At 35.4% G+C, this 22,469-nt stretch overlaps 1 protein-coding gene across 1 annotated transcript; it reads left to right on the top strand.

Annotated features, from left to right (window-relative positions):
• The first annotated feature begins 6,098 nt into the window (after window positions 1-6,098).
• On the top strand, window positions 6,099-20,545 carry LOC117405673 (interleukin-18 receptor 1-like). Its single transcript, XM_034008910.3, has 11 exons — window positions 6,099-6,228; window positions 9,088-9,145; window positions 9,519-9,765; window positions 10,014-10,188; window positions 10,833-10,980; window positions 11,137-11,205; window positions 11,985-12,117; window positions 12,389-12,549; window positions 15,693-15,854; window positions 15,939-16,103; window positions 18,197-20,545. Exons 2-11 carry the CDS (start codon window positions 9,091-9,093, stop codon window positions 18,538-18,540), a joined length of 1,659 nt encoding a protein of 552 aa, XP_033864801.3. The 5' UTR covers window positions 6,099-6,228; window positions 9,088-9,090; the 3' UTR covers window positions 18,541-20,545.
• The last annotated feature ends 1,924 nt before the right edge of the window (window positions 20,546-22,469 follow it).

Here is a 22,469-nt window from a genome sequence, read left to right as displayed (position 1 = left end):
CACCATTTTCTGTTATAAATATAATAGCATATAGTTACACACACACACAAACACAATATGTTATTTTAACATATCCATGTGTCTAGAGAGGAGGCATGGTAGTGATGGAAGTGAAGATGCAAATATATTGATAGATGCTGATGATCAGTATCCACTGTCACTTCATTTAGATTTAACCTTCCCCAGAATTTCAGGTAGATTTCCAGTTTTAAATAATCATATTATCACTATCGGAACACCTTCCCCCCCAGGAAGATACTCGGTCAGCAGTACTGAAACTGTTGGGCACATGCTGTGTGTCTTTACTTCCTACCACAGAAAAACCTGCTGTCTCACAAACCATGCTATAACAAGAATTGCGTTGTCTAAAACTGGCCCAACATTGATAGTATTTCACATGCTAATGCAAGTAAAAACATAAATTGCTGTATAATTGGGCACACTGTTCAAACTGTACTGAAGGTCTGGATTTTGACCTCCCATTGACTACCACTGGTAGAGAAATACATGCGCAGCCAGAGCTCATTGGACAAGACAAACATGTTTCTGAGAGAGGACACCACTCAATAGTACAAAATATAGAATCCCCAATGTTTGTTAAAATTGTTGACCAATAAATACTTTGGAATGGAATTTTCATAGTTTAAAATGAGTGAATTGATGAGTTATATTTCTAAAACTCTTCATTACAACTTGCATAAATATAGCATTTTTTTTTTAACAGTAGCATATATTGTACTATGATTTGCCCAGGCTTGCAAAATATACAGTGTGTCTGGAGCAGAGAATGTGAGCAGGTACGTTTTAGACACATATACACTGAGCATCAAAAGAAACGTATCACATATTTGAGCATCAAAAGAAACTTATCACTTATATTTGGATAAAATTCACTAGATGTTATCAAAAAACGACAAACTCTGTTAGAGCAGGTGCAGTGACTTTTTATTGTGCTGATTAACAATTGGCATTTTACTGTCTAAAGTTATGGGGAGACGGGGGATACTGTGAAAGTCACAGGTTAGTAGCGTGTGTGGCCACTATTGGAAGCAATACAAGCAGTACATCTGCAACGCATGCTTTGCACCAGGTTTAATGTCTAAAATGTACATTTATTTTGTAAGGTGACTATATGGCTCCATGTTCAATGGGACAGTTTGGGATAGTCCAGGCTTTTCAACTCACAACTGGTAAGCGTAGTCCTGCTTCTCTTAAAAGTAAGAATGGTACCTGTGACAAGTAAAATGTACCAGAATGCACTGGATTGCGAAAAGCCTGAACTGTCCCAAACTGTCCAGCTGAACACGGAGCCATATGGTCACCTAATTAATTTGTAATACCGAAAGTCCAATGTAAACCACGGCGATGAATGCATTAATAGCTTAAGTAATCACACGGGCAAACTTCAACGAAACACTCACGCATGTGCATATCTCAAAGTAGTGCAAAATTCAGCAAGGGGCAAAATTCGGCACAACAGGGGGAACTAGGACTTTGATTGGTTGGTCAATCTGCCAAATACAGCTGTTAGAAAAATTAATTAATTGAGGTCCACCTGCAAATAAATGAGTGAAGAAAAAGCCCAATCAGGGGAGGGAGGTTGGAGGAAGCAGCTTGTGTGCTAGTAAAGACAGTATACTGTATGTGTCTTTGTTAGGTGTAGCTGTGCCCCCCTTCAAAAAGCATGATGAATACATATTTTCTAATAGTTTGTTAAGATTGGTGAAAAAAAAAAACACAAAAAAGAAATGATAATAATTGATCAATTTCATACTTTTCATATTAGTTTTCATTTATTTTATTGTCCTTGTCGTTTTATGACTTCTGGCTAATTTTCTGTTGGGGAATATCTACAAACATCTGAAAAATGTTTTGAAAAGTCTAAAAATCCATATCAATCAGATTGTGTAAGTTGTTGCTGTATCTGATGTAACAAGTACAATACAGACTGGCCAGTCAATTAGATTGTAAACATTAAAATAACACTAATTTTAATTTTTTTTATTTTACTAAATGTACTCATTAAAGTATTACTCAAATAAACCAGCACTAAAAACTGCAGAAGCTCTACTTTTGAAAAACAAAGTGATGGGTCAATCTAAAGGGACAATGAAACTTCACTAACTGGCGCGAGGAAGCGCTGTGCTGTGAAGGGCAAAGAAGCAAGGTCTTGGACCATACAAAAGAAGAAGTAAAACTCAATATTCGAGAGCTCAAAACTATTCAGAACCATCGCAGATATCAGAAAAAGGGAAGGGAAAGAAATGTCTTTTGAAGCTACTTGGTATTTAAAGTTATGGACAAACAATTTAGATCCCCTTTTGATGTTCCAGGCAAATTATTATGCTGGCATAATACCGCAGTCCTCTTAATGATTGGAGACCACTTCACACTTCATCGACTAGCACCTGCAAAACAGTGGCCATTTTCTACTCCATAACAAGCAACTGTTCAAAACCTGGTGGGTTTTTGGGGTTTTTTAGGACAGGGTTTTGCAAGCAAAGAGATATTTTCAAAGCTATGTTGGTGGTTGTGCTGCCAATTTGTATAAACTATATATGTAACGAGATGCCCGATTCCTGTTATATTCAGTTTTTTTTTATAAACCTGTGAAAAAGGTTCCATTTTGAAATGTGCAAATTATGAATAACTCAGATACGCTCTATATAAAGACTTTAACCTGCTGATGCTAGTCAGAGCAATGGAATCAGCATAAATCCACATTCTTTCAGAAGAAGGAAAACAAGACTTGGTAGTCATGCATTCAGCTCGTGATGTAGGGGAAATGAAAAAGACAAAGAGTGCACAGTCAGCAGTCTTTTAATTTTGGGAAATTATATTTAATTTCCCTCTATCTCCCCTGATGACTTTGCCTCCTTCTTCTCTTCTAAAATTTCAGATATCCGCAAACTCTTTAACACCTCTCCCTCCCCCGCACCCCCTCCCGCTCCAACTCCTACACCCACTGCAACCCCTACTAACTCACCCTCCTTCTCCACCTTCTTGCCCCTCTCAGACTCTGACCTCTCCTCCCTGCTCCAGGGTCACAAACCCACCACGTGTGTCTTGGACCCCCTCCCCACTCACCTCTTTCAAGCTGCTGCTCCTGCTCTACTCCCCTTCATCTCCTCCCTCCTCAACACCTCTCTACTTTCTGGTATCTTCCCCTCTGCCTTCAAAAAAGCCTCGATCACTCCCCTCCTCAAAAAACCTACCCTTGACCCCACCTCCCTCCAGAGCTACCGTCCTGTCTCCCTCCTACCCTTCCTCTCCAAAACCCTCGAGCGGACTGTACACCGCCAGCTCTCTGCTTTCTTGTCCAACCACTCTCTGCTTGACCCTCTCCAATCTGGCTTCCGCTCTGCTCACTCCACTGAAACCGCCCTCCTGTCTGTCACCAACTCACTTAAATATGCCCGAGCTGCCTCTCTCTCCTCTGTCCTAATTCTCCTCGACCTCTCTGCTGCCTTTGACACTGTTGATCACTCTATTCTACTATCATCTCTTGCTGACCTGGGGATCTCTGGCACTGCTCTGGCCTGGTTCTCCTCCTACCTCTCCAACCGCACTTACCAGGTAACCTGGCGTGGAGCAACCTCCACACCTCACCCTCTCTTAACTGGAGTCCCCCAAGGGTCAGTCTTGGGTCCTCTCCTGTTCTCTCTCTACACCCGCTCCCTGGGCCCCCTCATCGCATCCTATGGTTTCTCATACCATTTCTATGCTGATGATGCTCAGATTTTCCTCTCCTTCCCCACCTCTGACTCCACCATCTCCTCCCGTATCTCTACCTGTCTGTCTGCTATTTCCTCCTGGATGCACTCGCATCACCTCAAACTCAACCTCTCTAAATCTGACCTCCTTTTCTTTCCCTCCTCCTCCCCCTCCTCTGATCTCTCTATCTCTGTTCCTCTGGAATCTACCACACTCTCTCCCTTTTCCTCAGCTAAGAACCTTGGAGTCACCCTGGACCCCTGCCTCTCTTATTCCCAGCACATCTCCACTCTGGCACGCACTTGCCGATTCTTCCTGAGCAACATCCGAAGAATCCGACCCTTCCTCACCAACTATGCTACCCAGCTCCTGGTCCAGGCCCTGGTACTCTCCCGCCTAGACTACTGCAACTCCCTCCTGGCTGGCCTCCCTGCGTCCGCCACCTGTCCGCTCCAGCTCATCCAGAACTCTGCTGCCCGCCTGGTGTTCTCTCTGCCTCGCTTCGCCCACGCTACTCCACTACTCCGCTCGCTCCACTGGCTCCCGATCACCGCTCGCATCCAGTTCAAGACTCTTGTACTAGCCTACAGATGCCTTAACTAGTCTGCACCCAGCTACCTCCAGACCCTCATCTCTCCCTACACCCCCACTCGACTTCTCCGCTCCGCCTGCACTAGAAGACTAGCTCTACCACCGCTACGCTCCCCTGCCTCCAAAGCCCGCTCCTTCTCCACCCTTGCTCCGCAGTGGTGGAATGACCTTCCTACAGATGTCAGGACTGCCCAGTCCCTGACCACATTCCGGCGCCTCCTTAAGAGTCACCTCTTCAAAGAGCACCTGTAGAACTCCTCTGTTTGTATCCTGGGACACTATCACCCTTCATGTAAATGTGCTTTATTTTGCTGTTATCAGCCCCTATTTTACTGCATTTAATCCTGTACTTCAGAATACTGTAATCTGCCAAGTGTTTAACCTGTAGTACTTTGTATTTAATCACATCCTGATGTAACTATCACTATTTAATCATATCCTGATGTAACTATCACTATTACCTGCTGTATTATTGAATTGTGGTTTGTCAAACTTGTACTTTACTTGAACAAAAGTTATTGTATTTCTTGCTCTTATTGTATTACTTGTATTGTAATGCTTGAAATGTTTTTGCTTACGATTGTAAGTCGCCCTGGATAAGGGCGTCTGCTAAGAAATAAATAATAATAATAATAAAAATAAATACTTTATAATATCTAAAATTTCCAAAGATGTGTGTTTAGGATGAAATATTTTGCATGAAGCTTCACTCAAATTTCCCAGAGAGAGCAAATAGACAAGTTATTTGTGTTGTTCATCAGCAAAAAACACACTCAACCACTTCCTATAACCCACATTGCACATTCTAAAAAAAGGCTGGGCTGTTACCTTGGTAGCTACACCTTATTTTTAAACATGAGAAATGTATCAGTATTATTGTGAGTATGTTTTGATAAACTGTTTTAAAGCTTGTTGTTTTTGCTAATAAATATAGCTGATATCCAGACGGATATCTAATTAAATGTTTAGTGTTTAATTGTTTGCTATGCTCTTTGTTAAATGTACTGTTGTTACAGATCCTGAAGTATTTTTTTGAATATATATATATATATATATATATATATATATATATATATATATATATATATATATATATATATATATATATATATAGTATTATAATAATTTAATAGTACATATATTTATTTATAATAAAGGCAAACATAGGGTAAACATACCGAAGTATCAAAGTTAACAATGTACATTATAAATTCAAGTCGGGTGGTGAACATATAGGGGAAAAAAAAACGAACCGTTACTTTGAAATTGTTTATAAATTAGCTATGTATGGCTATTGGTTATTTAAGTTCACTGGAACAATATATCATTTTGGTACCCTTCAACCAACTGACGCTTACGTGAACAATGGTGAAACAAAGTTTGCCAGGCTTGAGCCTGCATTTGCAGACAGAAAAAGTGGCAGCGCCTTACGATGTCTTATTTATGTAAGTGGTAAATATTTATTCTATGTATCGGTCTCTAATTATATGATTTAGTTAAAAATATATCAAGATTGTCATAGCTAAGTTTAATGTTTTAAAACTGTATTTAAAAGCATGAAAGCAACTATAGTTTGTAGGAAACATTTAACTTTCATTTCAACGGAAAGGGTGCTTTAAAAAAATACTTTCTGCGACTTTTGACATTGTTGAGGTTTATGGTTTGATTCACGGAAATTCCTACAGTTAAAAAAAAAAAAAAAAAAAAAAAAAAAACTCTGGAGCTGGGGGACGGGGGTGCTCCGCCTACCGACTGTTTTAGTTGTGTTTCAATTTCATCTACAGGAACTTCACATGAATTTATAACAATTAATAGGAACTGGTCCCGACTTTATAAAAAGAAACTGTCATAACTAGTTGAGTAAATTTGTCTAACAGCTGCATTTAAAGTGTTTGCCGAAGCCATTGCCATCACATTAATAAGGTAAGAACGCTTGTAATAATGATAATTTAAAAAGTGGGTCTATGGTAAAATAGTTGAGTTCAATGAAAGTTAAAATTAAAATGCATTTGGAACATACTGTACAGTAAAATAAACGCAGAGGCGTCTATTTATGTTTGTTTTTATATAGATATATTGATTTAGAGAATTTGGCAAATAATATAAGATACAGTTTATACTTTTTAATAATGTATCAGATAAACAGTCTCTCTGGATTAATAAAAGCATTTCCTTTTTAAATCCTTGCAAGCACCACGATTATTTAGTGTAGCCTAAAGATAACCCAATGTTACGTAGCCCGATTTTAAGATGTAAAAGCTATTATCTAACTACCAAGACACACAGTATAATATTCCAAACCACAGAGAACTAGCCAGGGGTATTCCTCACCTCGGATGAGAACAGTCCTCGGCTAATCTTCACCCTATACGGACAATTGTCAGGTCTGTCATAGCTAATCTGAGATCATGTCGATTATAAAAACAAGGAATATAGACTATTTAATATTATGCAAGCAAATTACTGACACGATTTCTAATCTCGGGTGTTTTTTTATTTTTTTATTATAATTTATTTCTTAGCAGACACCCTTATCCAGGGTGACTTACAATTGTTACAAGATATAACATTATTTTTACAGACAATTAAATTATTTTCTACATACATATTTTTTACATACAATTACCCATTTATACAGTTGGGTTTTTACTGGAGCAATCTAGGTAAAGTACCTTGCTCAAGGGTACAGCAGCAGTGTCCCCCACCTGGGATTGAACCTATGACCCTCTGGTCAAGAGTCCAGAGCCCTAACCACTACTCCACACTGCTGCCCTAGTGTTTTTGTGTAGTTGTATCATTAGTTCTGAAATATGAAATATGCACACTAGTTAACTCAGAAGACTAAAAGGTATCAAAGAAACTATTTAAAGTATACAAACTAGGGTTGGCCATGCTCGGGTGTTGTGTAATATTTTGCATCCCCTTGAATTCTGCATCCCCTGACTGATTGCCGCACGTTACCCTTCATAAAACACGACTACAATTCTTCAGTTTAAAATATATTTCAGTTAAATTCATTGCGTAGCTTTATTTTCAAATGGCAAAACATACACGATTCATATTTAAACTATTTGTAAACCAATGCATCTATCTATCTATCTATCTATCTATCTATCTATCTATATATATATATATATAATGTAAATTTATCTATCTATCTATCTATCTATCTATCTATCTATCTATCTATCTATATATATATATATATATATATATATATATATATATATATATATATATATATATATATATAATGTAAAAAAGATTGCCATGAGCAAATTACTCTTACTCACACAAGCGTGCACTGTTGGGTGATGACTCATGAACGTGCAATCCTCCTGTTCAAAACAATCAGGCGCACAGGAGTCAGATCACAACTAAAAACGAAACTGCTCATGCGTCAGTCAGGGGATGCAGAATATTACACAACACCGTCTCCGGAGTGGAGCTTGCCAGTTTTCTGAGCTGAGATTATGTGCTCCCTCCCTCCTCTGAAACTCCCTCCTCCCTCCTCTAAAAAATACAGTGACAGTATTACAAAACTATCCAGAAACAACATAATTACGGGTGCATCTAGAGGCAGCGAATCACTGTTTTAAGTTGTTTCTTGCTAGTTCTTTTTTATTGTTTTTGTTTCAGAAAAAAATAGATGCAGGTTTCTTTCCCCCAATATTATTAATACATTTGAGTTGACTATTCTTCCAGTATTCTGTTCTTCTATATATACCGTTTATACATAGTATGTCATGGTCATTAACATGTTCATCATACTCATAGCTTGATAGCTCTAAGTCTGAATGTTCAGTCAAGGCAGGGGATGTAAGCTGCTGACATAGTACTGCAGTACAGAAAACCCTTCAGAAAAAGCTTTTTAGTATGGTACAGATATCAGTATCTAAAACCAATCACTAATGGGTTCAGATTAGTGAGAGTCTATGTAATGAGTGACTGAGACTGCCTTAAGTTTAATACATCTGAACAAAAGCTGTAACTGCACACACATCTTTAACACTTTCATATTTATAATAAACAATTTAAATAGACAGAAGTATTTATCTTTTTTTCATGGCCTGCTATAATAAATGGAGGATACTCAGTGCATGTTCATGGTATTGTAGTGTTACATGAATGAGAATGGCCAATGAACTCTCAAATGGGAAGAGTGAGCTGTTGATGGTCATTCTTATAAGTGAAACAAGTACTGTATGTCGCATACCTGCATCCTCACCACGGCTGTTAAAAAAATAAAGATTAGAGCAGTCAGTATGATGAAAAAGTGAATGGCTATGACGTGTACTATATACATCAACAATATCTACAGAACAGCATGACTAGTTGAAAATTGGATGTTAATTAAGACCGTTAGGTATGCGTACAAGGTGTTAGTATCATAGTGAAATAGTATCAAAAACTTCTTGTGTTTTCAAGATACATGTAAAAATTTAAGTATGACATACAGGTGGACAAATGTATGGACAGACATCCCCCATAATATTAATGCCAAGTTCCACCCCAATTGGATAATTAGTTTCTGGATACAAGTGTTACAGTACACATACATACTGTGAGTTCATACAACTGCCTCCATTATATCCCTGTCGCAGTAAACTGAAGAAATGTATGTATTTTATAATATGCTGCTCTCACTAGGCTAGATATTAATGTGTGATGATAACATATAATCATTTTTGAAATATTAAAATATATCTTTTAGTACAAATGTTATAAAATGGATAAAATACAGTCATGTAATGTTGTTTACATCATTTCTTTTTCCCCCAGACAATGCATCTAAAGGAACAGCTTGGAATTCTGGTGATTATTTTAGAAATTTGTAAAGGTAAAAACATTTTCTATTCTAGTACATTATTCAGGGATGGAAATAAGACTCCCATTGCATAGCAGCTTGATCCATTCCTGGTTTCACTATGAGTTTAATAAGACACACTGGAGCTTATTACCTGTACACTGTGGCTAATCAAGCTTGTAGTATATTCATCAAAATGAAAACATATTAATTATATTTTCAGTAATGTGTAAAGCTGCCGTTCTTCCTTATACACTAAATAAGGTTAGAAAAAAGTAAACAAAAATAGGAACATATTTTTTTTTAGAAAACGCAAAAAGTTTTAAAAGCATTAAGCAATAGTGTATAACCCTTTTAGCTGCATCACCTTCTTTGAAGGAAGATCATTTGTGTTATTATTTTTCAGGCATTGGTTGGTGTTCTGGATTACATATTGGTGCTCTTGAAGGAGAAATTGCCATTTTAACTTGCAAAGAGAACACACGAAGTTGGAGTGAGCTACAGAATTTTGGTTATACAGTTGAATGGAGTGTAAATACAAGTAGTGGGTTTTTGAAACTCACACAAACAGAGAAGGTGTTCTTTGAATTCAATACCCTCAGATTGCTGGGAGTTACATTAAGCAATACTGGAGTGTATAAGTGCACTCTAAGGTAAGTACGGATGCTTGTGGTTACCATTTAGGCCAATGTTCTTTTTTCTTAGTGCTCAGGAAGTGGACTCAGGTGATTTTATTCACATGCACTTTCTTAATTATCGAGGCAGTGATGGTTTTTAGAACAGCTACTGTTAAGGTCACTTGAATAGACCAAAGTCTTTATTTTTTTTACTTTAATTGAACACTCCAATGTACAATTTAATGATTCATTCTTTCAATGTATTATTTTCTTGTGTAACACAGAAATGAAACAGATATTGTTGCATCCGAACAACTTGAGTTGGAAGTGTACAATGGAAAGTGCTACAACAAAAATTATGAATACTTACATTCCAGTTTTGTAAACAAGGCCACTAATCTCATCTGTCCAGAGATGGAACTGTTCTCCAGTACTAAGCATCGTGTAACATGGGTGAAGGTACCTGTCTTATTTCATAATGCTAGTGCTAGCGATATCCTTTTTATTATCTCTTAATAAGGTCAGCAATGGTTTCACTGGTCCTCCATTTTCTTTTGCTGATGATCTTTGGCTTGTTTTCATGAATTTTTAAATTAATTTGGCACATGCAGATAGAAGTAAACATACAAATACAAGTAAACCAAAAATACAAGATAAAGGGGAAATCGATCAAATTCAGATTATAAATGAGGCTATGGATGATCTATTCTATGTTGTGCACCCTTAAATATCACACTCCTAAATTGCAAATGGCATGTTTGAACAGTATTCTGGGGTAGCAGTTCAAAAATAGCATGCTTTGGGTCTGTCAGCTATAGACCCGACATATGCTTCCCATGAAGGTTTCCTGATGCTAGATTTAATTTAATTTCGTAACAGTTTAAAATGTATCTAATATAGAATAAACCACTTAACACTTCTATTTAAGCACTGAGAAAATTGTTGCTCCAAAAGATGAGGATTTAAATGTTTCAGCATGTCTCGTTATTGTGTGCTGTTCCTCAGCTTTAATATGGCTAATATAAATCTAGGTTGTATGTAGTATTTCAGATTTTTCTTTTCTGAAAAAATGGTATATGACATACACTTTTTTTTTTCTAAAGGACTGCGATCAAATAATTACATCCAAAAAGAAAATGCATATTGCAAGAACACAAAAAATACACGCTGGGCATTACACCTGCATATATTCTGTTGAATATGATGGAAAAGAATACAATATATCAAAAACAATAAACCTGGTTGTAAAAGGTAAGGTTCCTGTGTCTCTTATAGAACTAACAAAGATATGGTAATTAAATAATAGCTTTCTTAAATGTGCAGTAGTGAAATATGTGGTAATAATAAAATAAAAATTACATTTGAATATGTACCAATTCTATTGAATCTATTCATTTATTCCTTTAGATTCTCCTGAAAGTATGGACCCTAAGATGACATTTCCTATTGGAATGGTTAAAATTGAAGTAGAAATAGGTATGTAACTATGAAATGATGCACATTTGAGTGGCCTACAGCTATGGCCAAAGGGTTTGCATCACCCTATAGAATTATCTAATTTTGCTACATGAAGTCGAATGAAACCTGCTGAATAATGTTACGTTAACATATTGAATTACATACCGTTTCTTAGTTTTCCATATACTTAACGAAAAGCTGACAAAAATGGGAATATCTGACATTTCGAAAGCTAACATGAAATACTGTAGTATTATGGCTTCCAATATAATTTTGTGATATTTTGTAGTTTCTTTGATCACATGATGTTAAATACAAGTTCTAAATGTTCCTATAGTTTATTTTTATTTGTATTATGTCTCAATCCTAAAATCCTAAGCGATGCTAAACTTTTGTCTACTGTTCTACAGATGTTATAATGCTACTGTACTTGCAGTTTGTTTCAGTTCTGAACACGCTGAGCAGATTTTATTTATAACACTGGTAAAACCTCTAAGGATATCATTATACACCAATACGTAATTAAATCAGCCTGCTACAGTGGGATTGCTACCGCTCCATTCCCTGCAATGTGATATTTGGAGATGTTGTAAGGGAGCAATTCTACTTTAGTAAACAAACATTCAATATTGTACAACTTCTACTGTAAAGGGGACCAGATAAAAAGTGAAGCATGTTTAGGTCATTTTCTTATTTTCAAGCACTATACCATGACTGTTGAGGAATAAAACTGTACATCTTTTTGTATTTTTGTTGTTTTTCTTTGTTATGGTATTTGTATACCATGAACTGTTTAGGTAAAGAAACAACAATCAACTGCACAGCAATTCTGTATAAAAATGACGAATTGGTAACTCTGTATTGGCAAAAGAACGATTCCTTTCTTCCTGAGTGTGAGGACAACAACCATGTATGTTCAGAAGATGGAACGTATGTACTGTTTATGACAAATGAGTTTATTGGAACATTGGTAAAAATAACAATGCACATAGTGGTATATTCCAGTATCCCAGCATGTTCTACATGATATCTCTGTATAACCAAAATTGCCATATTACTTGGCATGCAACATAAGTTACCAAGAAAATTCAGCCCTGTGTTTTATGAAGTTTAATTTGATAATTGGATGTGATGTGTTTTTTTTACACCCTTTGTTTTGTATTGCTACTGTTCTAAAGCAGTCTGTGTTTTGTTTTTTCAGTAAAGAACATACAGAAACGCAACCTCATAATTCATATCGGATGATATCACCATTAATATTTAAAAATGTTCAAGAAGAACACCTCAATATGAAATATGACTGCATACTAAGTAGCACTACGAAGGGTGGAAATGGATCAATCGTCTTAATAAAAAAAAAAGGTAGGATTCAGTCAGTTTAATAATATACAATAAGGAATTGTTCATATTTTCATTGATTTTATATAACTACTGTAAATGTCACACCTTTATGAATATATACTGTACCTGCAGACAAACAAAAAGACTAAACGTTTTAATTTGATTTTACTAACGAGTTCTGGCGTAGATTTTTTTTTTAATACAACTGCAGTGGAATCGGCTACAATAGGATATCTGACCGAAAATATTTCACATGTCTAAATGGTTTCTTTTTATAGACAAAAAAAACATGCATGCTGGAGTGATTGTTACCTAGTACCTGGGCATTGCTGACATTCAATTAAACACAAAAAATAAAACAATGTGCTCAATTTGCAATCCCCAGTTAGAATGTCAACATTTGTATCGAAACGTACATAAGTTGAATGGCAAGTTAACAATTTAAAAACATTTGACTTTGACCTTTTGATTGATTAATTCTACGAATCTTCTAATTAAAAGCGGCTGTGTGGCTTTGAAGAGAAGGGGAATGCGGGGCAGATATGCTGATTAACTAATCCACAGTTTGTGCTACGAAGCCACAGAACATTGTTGATTCGTCAACGAAACTACAGTCAGAACAATTCAACAGAAAAGCGAATACCACTTTCAACAAATAGTTAATTATAGTTTTACACATTTCAAACATAACAGAAAAGGGCCTGTGATTTCAGTTTAACATTTCATATTGTTAAATAAAAGTAATACAATTATACATTAACAATGTAAAAACAAGTTTTCATAATTACAAATTAACTTCCACATAAACATCCCCCCCTTCTAATTTTTATTTCACCTTTCTTCAGGACAGGTTCAGGAACAGCAATTTCATCATCACTTAGTACATCCCCATTAATCACATGAATGTTAGATGTAAAGTCAGCTTTTGCATTTCTTTCATTTAACCATTGTTCAAACAAGCTTACAGCCCACTTACATTTTGCCTGAGTACTTCTCAAAAACCGATCGCTGCAAAGATATTTAGTTCTTTATCTGTTTTAGGTTTGGCAAAACGATCAATAACTTTACTCTCTGCTTTGTTTATTTTCCATTCTTATTTTTCTAATGCCACGTATATGTTCTACATCTAAAACATAGTCCCCACTACTATCTTCACTTATAACAGACACTTTTGACTGTGTAAGAGTGATTTCAAACTCAAACACTGAAGAACTCACGACAACATTTGCGCAATGTGAGAGACAAACATTTGAACTGTTTGAACTTGGCATAACAAAGGAGCGAAAACCAAATCATATTACCAAATGAACAATCAATTGAATCTCGTTATCGAAGGAGTATCAATTAGGAAGAAATGTTTCAAGTGGCTTAAACAATTCAAAGTGTTGAATCGGTAAGAAAATAATCCACAGTTTCTCGTACCTAACCGCACTCGAAACAGTGAATTATTTTTACAGATTCAACACTTAAGGGGTAGATGTACTAAAGTGTTGTGTTTGTCACAATCATTGCAAACCACATGCAAACCAGTCAGAAGTGAAGTGTGAAATGTACTAAATAAACGCAACGCTGTTAGCATCATTTTAACGAATGCTTTGCAGCCGCAGTTCTTATTTGCACTTTAGCCTTAAATTAATGTGTAATTCTGGGCGTTCCTGCAGAAATTCGCAAAAACAGGGTGGAGAGAGTGCAAATGAGGGATCAAAAATATTGTAATGAGATGTACTAAAGCTGCGGGCAATTGCGACACTTACAATTGCATCAGTTTGTTAAGAACTTTTGAAAGCATGTTTTAAACAGTCGCAATTGTTGCTGGCATTTCCCAGTCCGCTTTTTTTTCATGTGTTGCCAGTTATTATATGTATTTTTGAGACGAACACCCAAGTACCTAATTTTCACTAAAGTCAGGATGTACTTACAAGCCTTGAAAACAAATTTCTGACATTTCTTGTTTTTCCAGCCTGTTGGGAGCAGTAGACTACACACATATGCCACTAACCCCTCCAGCTCATTCTGAGCATCTGTACAGGACCATGATCTATTATGTGTTAATTGTCTAGGCTACTAAGTAGACCAAGTTAAAAATAATAAAATAAGATAAAAAAAAAAAACCCTAAAATCATTTAGTTTCAATTTAAAATAATCTTTTATTTGCATTGTACACCAATGTGTACAATGCAGCAGCATGATTTATTTTGTGTTACCAGTAGGCTAAAGTACAAGAAAAGTGTGCTAGGTATTCATTTTACGACTGTACTGTATATCGTATAGGCCTACTGTACAGATGTATATTTTTACAAAATGGAATGTGTAGTGTACCCAAAACACATTAGTGTTATTTCAGCAGAATAATTTATATTTAAAATACACAGAGAACTGTAAATGTATGTGTGTGCGATTTTATTGTATTGTTTTTAAACCTGACACCTCCTTATGTCAGACAAAAATGTCCGGTTTAGTGAGGAGCTACTGTATGAAAAGCTTTTTGGGGGTGAAGGTTGGGGCGCCACTATAGAATCTGATGGGATTAAACTGCCTTTCATTTTTTATATATATATAACAGTACTAAAATAGGTCAAATGAAGACAGAAAGAAGATGAAGTTTACATTTAACAAAAACAATGTCACTTTGATTCTTGCACCCTTGCATGTATAGATGTTATCCTTTGGGCACTCTCTGCTGCAGCAAACCACAACTCAGCTGCCGCTATTTTATTTAAAAATAATGTCGCACAACTCTCGCTAAGATGACGCAAATAATATTTAAATTAGTATATTGCGGCTCTCTTCATTAACATATTTTTTTCTTAGTACATACAACAAAATGTGCACTTTGCGAATTGCTGTCCAAAATGCAAATTGCGGTATGTTTGTGCTGCAACTGGCCCATCTTAGTATATCTACCCCATGGTGTTTTTTATCCCTTACATAGTTGTGTCAACACCCACAGTTTTTCCACAAAGTTTGTATGGAGTCACAGTAGTTAAACTGAAATTATTGTAACTCGACAGGATGTGACTCAACTTTAGTGCATTCAAAGAGTAAAACTTTAAATATGCCTTTATGTTGGTATTTGTAATGGTAAATGTCTTTTGAAAGATGTACAATAAAATATTTTGCTGGTGTTTTCTTTAATATTTTCTTGTATTTTTTTCCCTCACCAGTTATTTCTACAGACATCAGTCAAAGCTCCTTCTCTTCTGGAATTATAATGGTAGTTGTTCTTATGATTACCATTGTCACAGTCATTGTTATCTGTGTATTACTAAAAGTAGATATCGTCCTTATCTACAGAGCCGTCACAGGCAAAGATGAGACTATTGGAGGTAAGGTGATTTGAATATGTATTTTTTTGTGTGTTTACTCCCAGGTTATTTCACCTGATAAATTGAACTTTACTCATCTTTCAGATTTCAAGGAATATGATGCATATGTAACTTACGATAAGGCTAGTAGTACTTCGTCCTGTGCTGAAGAGGAAAGGACTTTTGCGCTTGAGGTGCTGCCTAAAGTTCTCGAAGAACAACTGGGTTACCAGCTGTGCATTTATGAGCGAGATGTCCTTCCTGGGGGAGGTAAGGGTTTTTATGTTTATCACTAAACAAATGAAGCAAGTGAACTGTATAAATCAAACAAGAAACTACAAATTCCAATAATTGCTTTTGGATTTGCTGAATTATTCAGCTTTTCTTAATTTCTAATTTGTGGTACGATATACTGTAGGAATACCGTGGCTTACAGGATAGGTGAATGGTGGTGGTGTCACCATTTTAACAGCATTTTTTTTAACTTGAATGGAATTCCTAGAGGTGCCTCAGGTATGATTTATTTTTTTAAAGCAGTTGACATCAACTGTATCGACATTGCGAATAAAGCACAGTACTCTAATATGGCACAGTTGATATATTTTTTTTTCTTGAATTATTGTCCAGCTTTCTATTTTAAAATGTGTTGTAAGTATTGCATAAATAAATATGAATAAATGAACGACATACCAGACCTTTGTGTTGCTCACTGCCCACCCTTTTTTTTTGGTGAATGTCTTTCTTTTGTTAAACAAGATCATTAGACACAAAAATAAAAAAAAGTATTTTGAACACAGTAACTTTGCTGTAGAACAGCCTACTCTTTTTTTCAGTTATTATTATTTATTTCTTAGCAGACGCCCTTACCCAGGTCGACTTACAATTGTTACAAGATATCACATTATTTTTACATACAGTTACCCATTTATATAGTTGGGTTTTTACTGGAGCAATCTAGGTAAAGTACCTTGCTCAAGGGTACAGCAACAGTGTCCCCCACCTGGGATTGAACCCACAATCCTCCGGTCAAGTGTCCAGAGCCCTAACCACTACTCCACACTGCTGCCCAGTTAGCTGAAGGTCTTTTTCTATAAGTGTGTGCATACATCCCTTCCTCGACACAGTAATCAAATCAAGCCAAAACTTTATAACTACAATATAATTTACACTGTACACGTACAGTCCTATCTCAGCTGCTCAATCCACGTGCCACTTGTTCAATAAGTATTTACAGCAGATTACCTGTTTTGCATATGAATGATTGTGTGCACCCAGATTAAAAGCATTATTAGGATTAATAATGAGCAATTAACTTTTTTGGTTTTAAATTTAAAGATTGTTTAGGGCTGACAATATTAATTTCAGCTTTGGTCAGGGGACAGTCATGGTGTCAGAGGGGTGAAAACTGAGCAATTTAGTTTTTTAATATTTAAACTTATATTAAGACTTTTTAAAATATTGTTCAGGAATTGAAACACCCATTATTTCCAGCTCATTGATTTATAAAAGAAAAATGCATGTATTCAGACTATGTAAATTGATTGCTACATAACTGGATATTGCTTTTAAGTAAAATGATTGAGAAGATTACACACCACTGGCAATTCCAAAACTACTGTGTGGGAAAAACACAGCCTGACTAATCTATAATGTGCACTGTCTGACTTCCCCCTTTTTGTGTTTTGAAACCCTGCTTCTGTACATTTTAGTATAGGGTGTTGCACAGTACAAGTTGGTATGACACAATGAGAGAGCTGCTCTCCCCTCAAGTACTCAGAACCTTATATCGCATCACATCATACTGCAATGGTTACTTAATAACTTCAGGTCAAATTGCGAGATTGTTTAACAGTGTATTGAGTTTGAAACCAGGCCCATGCTCATGTCATTTCTGCCTTTTGCCTCACAATAAACGTGAGACGCTCCACAGCAGGACTGGTAGATCTTCTTAGGCGTTTGTGTTTAAGTGTTGGCTTCCCATCTTTATTTTGAAGGACCAGTTCCAGCTGGACCAGTTGCATTACAATATATTTTATCATGTGACGACTTGACTCACTATTGTATTGTGTACGGAAAACTGAACATGCTGCATCCAAGGAGATGGCTTACTCAGCTGGAAATGCTTTGGGCATACACTGTCTAGATTAAAACATGTAATTACTGTAATTCATGTTATGCCCTTTGCTCATCAGGATCCCTAAACGTTAGGGAACCAAAAGAGATTAGAACGATTTTCAATATGAAATTGCTTGTCTTGAAAGAACAAATAATAGTAGTAGTAGTTGGAATAATAATAATAATAATAATAATAATAATAATAATAATAATAATAATAATAATAATAATAATGTTTTTTTTTTCAGCTTTTGTTGATGGTGTATTGGAATACATTGAAAAAAGCAGAAGATTAATAATGATTCTGAGTGAGGAAAATATGGACGGAGAAAGACAATATGAATTAGTAACTGGTCTGCATAATGCATTGGTTGATAGAAAAATAAAAATCATATTAATTGAGTATAAGCCTTTAAAGGATCTAGGCTCCTTACCGGAGTCACTCCAACTACTTGTGAAGTCCAATGGGACGGTAAAATGGAAGGACAGTGAGTCCATGAAAGTCAATTCACGGTTTTGGAAGAAAGTGCAATACCTGATGCCAGCAAAAAAACATGTTTCTTCTGATCCAGAAGAAGTGAAAATGCTCTAAAATGTAACCACTATAGCACATCACTTAGTCATCAATAATGTACCTTGCAGCCCTGAGACATGTGTGAACGCATTCTGAGCCATACATTATTCTATTTACAGTATAATATATTCAAAGGTTTTTGTTTGTTTGTTGTTGTTTTTTTTTGGGGGGGGGGAAGGGGGGATTATAAAATAGGAGAAAGACTGATACAAATAATTTACTGTCACCTATATGATTCAGTTTTGATCAGAGCACAAAGCACTACTGCTAACAAAGTCACAGACTGGCACATTGAGCCCCATGAAGTGATTTTGGTGCTAAACATTCAAAATGTAACTTTATTAACATGTTCCTGAACGATTTTGTTGACAGTACTTGTTTGCCATTGTGCTTCAAACTAACCTCCGACGAATCTTATCAAAATCGCAAATGCTAGTTATTGAATACATTATAAAATAGGAACAATAGTGTTATCATACAATTACATCATAAGAGAATTCACATAGGACTTTTTTGCAAGTGTACACCTGACATTAACAGTATGTTAAAAGTGAGTCGTCAACCACATTGGCAAACATTTTCAGGTTTAGCCACCATTTGAACAGAGCTAGAGATCACGAGGTATGTACATTTGTTTAAAGGTTTTTATTTTATTTTGCTGACTAATTTGTAATGTTCTGTTATTGTTAGAAGTTATGATTATGATGGTAATGCCGAATTTGATATTTTACAATATTCAAATAGAGTGTATGCATTGTGTATGTTATTTAATTGTGTTGTACACTTTTAAAACTATGACTATACATATTTCTATGAACTGTTTTTATGCACTGTAGGATAACATATTCAAGTGTCTAACATGGTTACATGTGCATGACTTGAAATGCCAAGAAGCATAAACCAAATAGAACAATTCTTACTTGAAAAGCATTTCAAATGTTTGCTTTTAAATCTTTGTCGTCAATATATAGTATTTTTACATATATTGCTTTCTCTTGTGACTCATTTCACTAGAACAGTATAATAAGCCTGCACACTATATATATATATATATATATATATATATATATATATATATAGGTATAGAAACTCTTTTACATTCTTATTTCACTTCATATTTTCAAATACCGACGTTTTACACAGATCTCAGCTTAATTGAAAATTGCAACTGTTGAAAAGAGTTATCATACAGTACATAAACATTCACATTTTGATATATTTATATAATAGTTGCTAACTGTATGTAATTGGTTTTTAAAGTTAATTGTTTTGATTTTGGTTTCTTCTAAGGCGAGGCATGATTTCAGCCTCAGTATAAAAGGCTGTGACAGAGTAATGGGGAGAAGGGTTTGGAGAGATGGGTGTTGTCCAGGCTAGACACAGCTATATATATATATATATATATATATATATATATATATATATATATATATATATATAGTGAGACAGCCTCCCTGAAGAAAAACATGTGCGGAATGCACATTTGTTTAGTTTAATTGTTTTGGTTTATTGTTTAATTGTTGAATCGTTGAATTTAATTTGTTAATTGTTTTATTATTAATTATCCCCTGCACCTGGTAAATATTGTCAAATTAGGACCAGGTGCAGGGTATTTGAGAGAGGCAGCTAGCCTGCTTATGGCTGCTGTGTAGAAGGAGGCAGATGAGGTACTCTGCTTCCGAGCAGGCTGAAAAAAAAAAAAAAAAAAAAAAAAAAAAAAAAAGCTGTGTGAACCTGTGTGTTTGTGTTGTGGTGGCAGGTAAACGGCTTAGCTGTCCTGCAAGTTAGTCAGGGACTTTTCGTGTATAGTCAGTGCTCCAAAAAATCGGAGTTAGGTGTTTATTTCGTGTTGTTTTTATTTTGTGTGAATTAAAAATAGCGTGTTAGTGCGGAAAAAAATCCATTCATTTGTGTTGGGTCGTGGTTTTAAAGGGGCAACGAACCCGTGTGGCAGCGAGCGTTTTACAATATATATCTATATATATATATATCTATATATATATCTATATATATATCTATATATATATATCTATATATATATATATATATATATATATATATATATATATATATATATATATATGTTGTTTTACTGCCAAAAGCAGTGTAATCATCCTGCATGTATGATTTTGTTTTGTTATGATTTTGTTCAGTTCAGTTCTTTAAAAAAATAAAAAGGAAAAAACGAAAGTTTGCAAACGAAACTTCTGTTGTCGGTGTGCTTCCTGCAATACCATCTTTGGCCACTTAGCACATCCTAACAAGTTAATTGATAAAGGCAAGAAACTACTTCTGGTGTAATGCACATGGGCTTAGACAATGAGACATCCATGCAAAATCTGTGCAAGGAAAAAACAATATGATTGTACAAGGAGGGGGGAGGGGTACATATTACAGAAGAAATTACTATTCTGTACAATAGCAGCAATGGTAGAAAACTACACACCAGGATTTAGATAAGGGTCATTCCACACCAAATGGGCAACATTTATAATCTTCCCCCACATCATCTCAGATTCTTTTGATCGTATATAGAAGGACCTGGAAGTGTTTTAGGAAGAATCTCAAAATATTAGCTGTCAACTCTCATTTTTAAAGTTAGGTTTATTGAGGGTGTACCTGACAGATGAAAACAAACACTGAAAAGGGGAGGTATTTGAGAAGACAGATCTTTCAAAGTATTCAAGATCTCTTCTTGATACAGTACACACAGAACTAGTAACATGTCAACATATTACCTATTTGTGATCATAGATGTGAATGCAACAGAGCCAAATGTAGAAAAAAGTGCAATGATATCAGTAATAATGCTTTCTTGTATTTGTGAACTCCTGAACCACTGTATTTATCACCTTCTCTGCTTTGTATTTGCTATATGGACCAGTTTCCTAAAGATGGATAGAAATAACATTTTGCCAAACTGTATTTAATACTGCAAATACTGCAAATAGTTTAGCTAATAGTAATTTACATAGAAACACAATTTTCTGTTTCATAAATTATCTGCTGTCTAGATGCATGTAAACCTCAGTAACCACTTGTGAAACTGAAATTGCACATATAGTGTTGTTGTTGCTAGAGAACCTGGAGAAACTACAGAGAAGGCAATAATTATAGTGGTCCTGAAGATCAAGCAAGTACAACAAAGGGTTTTTATTGTCATCATTGCTCTTTTTTTCTACATTTGCTTCTATCGCATTAACATCCATGATGCTCAATATGTAATATATTGGCATATGGGGATTGTCTTGGACTATGTTGTAGATCTTTAAATGGTTGAACCTTTTATTCTACTTGAAATGAATTATAAAATCTATGTTTGTATCTTTGAAATATCATTAAAAAAATTGCTTATTTGAACACAGTATCTGGTTCTTGTCTGTTTAAAAGATAATGAGGGTCAGAAACTGGGAAAGCTTGATGCTGCCTTCTAGTGGAATAACATTTGTTAAATACTGTCTATACTCATATTTTTATATATGATTTTTAGGAATTGGATCACATAATGTGAGCTGAAATGTGATCTCATAGACTTAGGGATTGCTGTAAGAAAGAGGTTAATGAAAAATAACCATGGCTGTAAATTCATAATTAGAGCTATCAGTAAAATGAAAAGAGCAGATCACCATGGCTTACAGTACCGTACATCCACTGTATGTGCAGGAAAAAGACTGTACTGTCCCCGACATTCTGATTACCAGTTTTTATTTAAAATGCTAATTTTCCGACATACAGCACTATGTGATATACTGTACAGACAGAAGGTCAGTGCGACAGACAGTTAGCCTCCTTAATTCCCAGATTAGTTAGGATTCACTTAATAATATGTGCTTTAAAAAAAAAAAAAAAAAAAAAAAAAAAAAAAAAAAAGAGAGAAAAAAGGTCTTTGGCAAATTAAATCACAATTGGGAATGTGGTTTAGATGTGAGCAAAACGTGGTGTGGAAT

The sequence above is a fragment of the Acipenser ruthenus genome, chromosome 9 (assembly GCF_902713425.1).
Source record: "Acipenser ruthenus chromosome 9, fAciRut3.2 maternal haplotype, whole genome shotgun sequence".
NCBI lineage: Eukaryota > Metazoa > Chordata > Actinopteri > Acipenseriformes > Acipenseridae > Acipenser > Acipenser ruthenus.
This window is presented reverse-complemented; position numbering and strand designations above follow the sequence as displayed.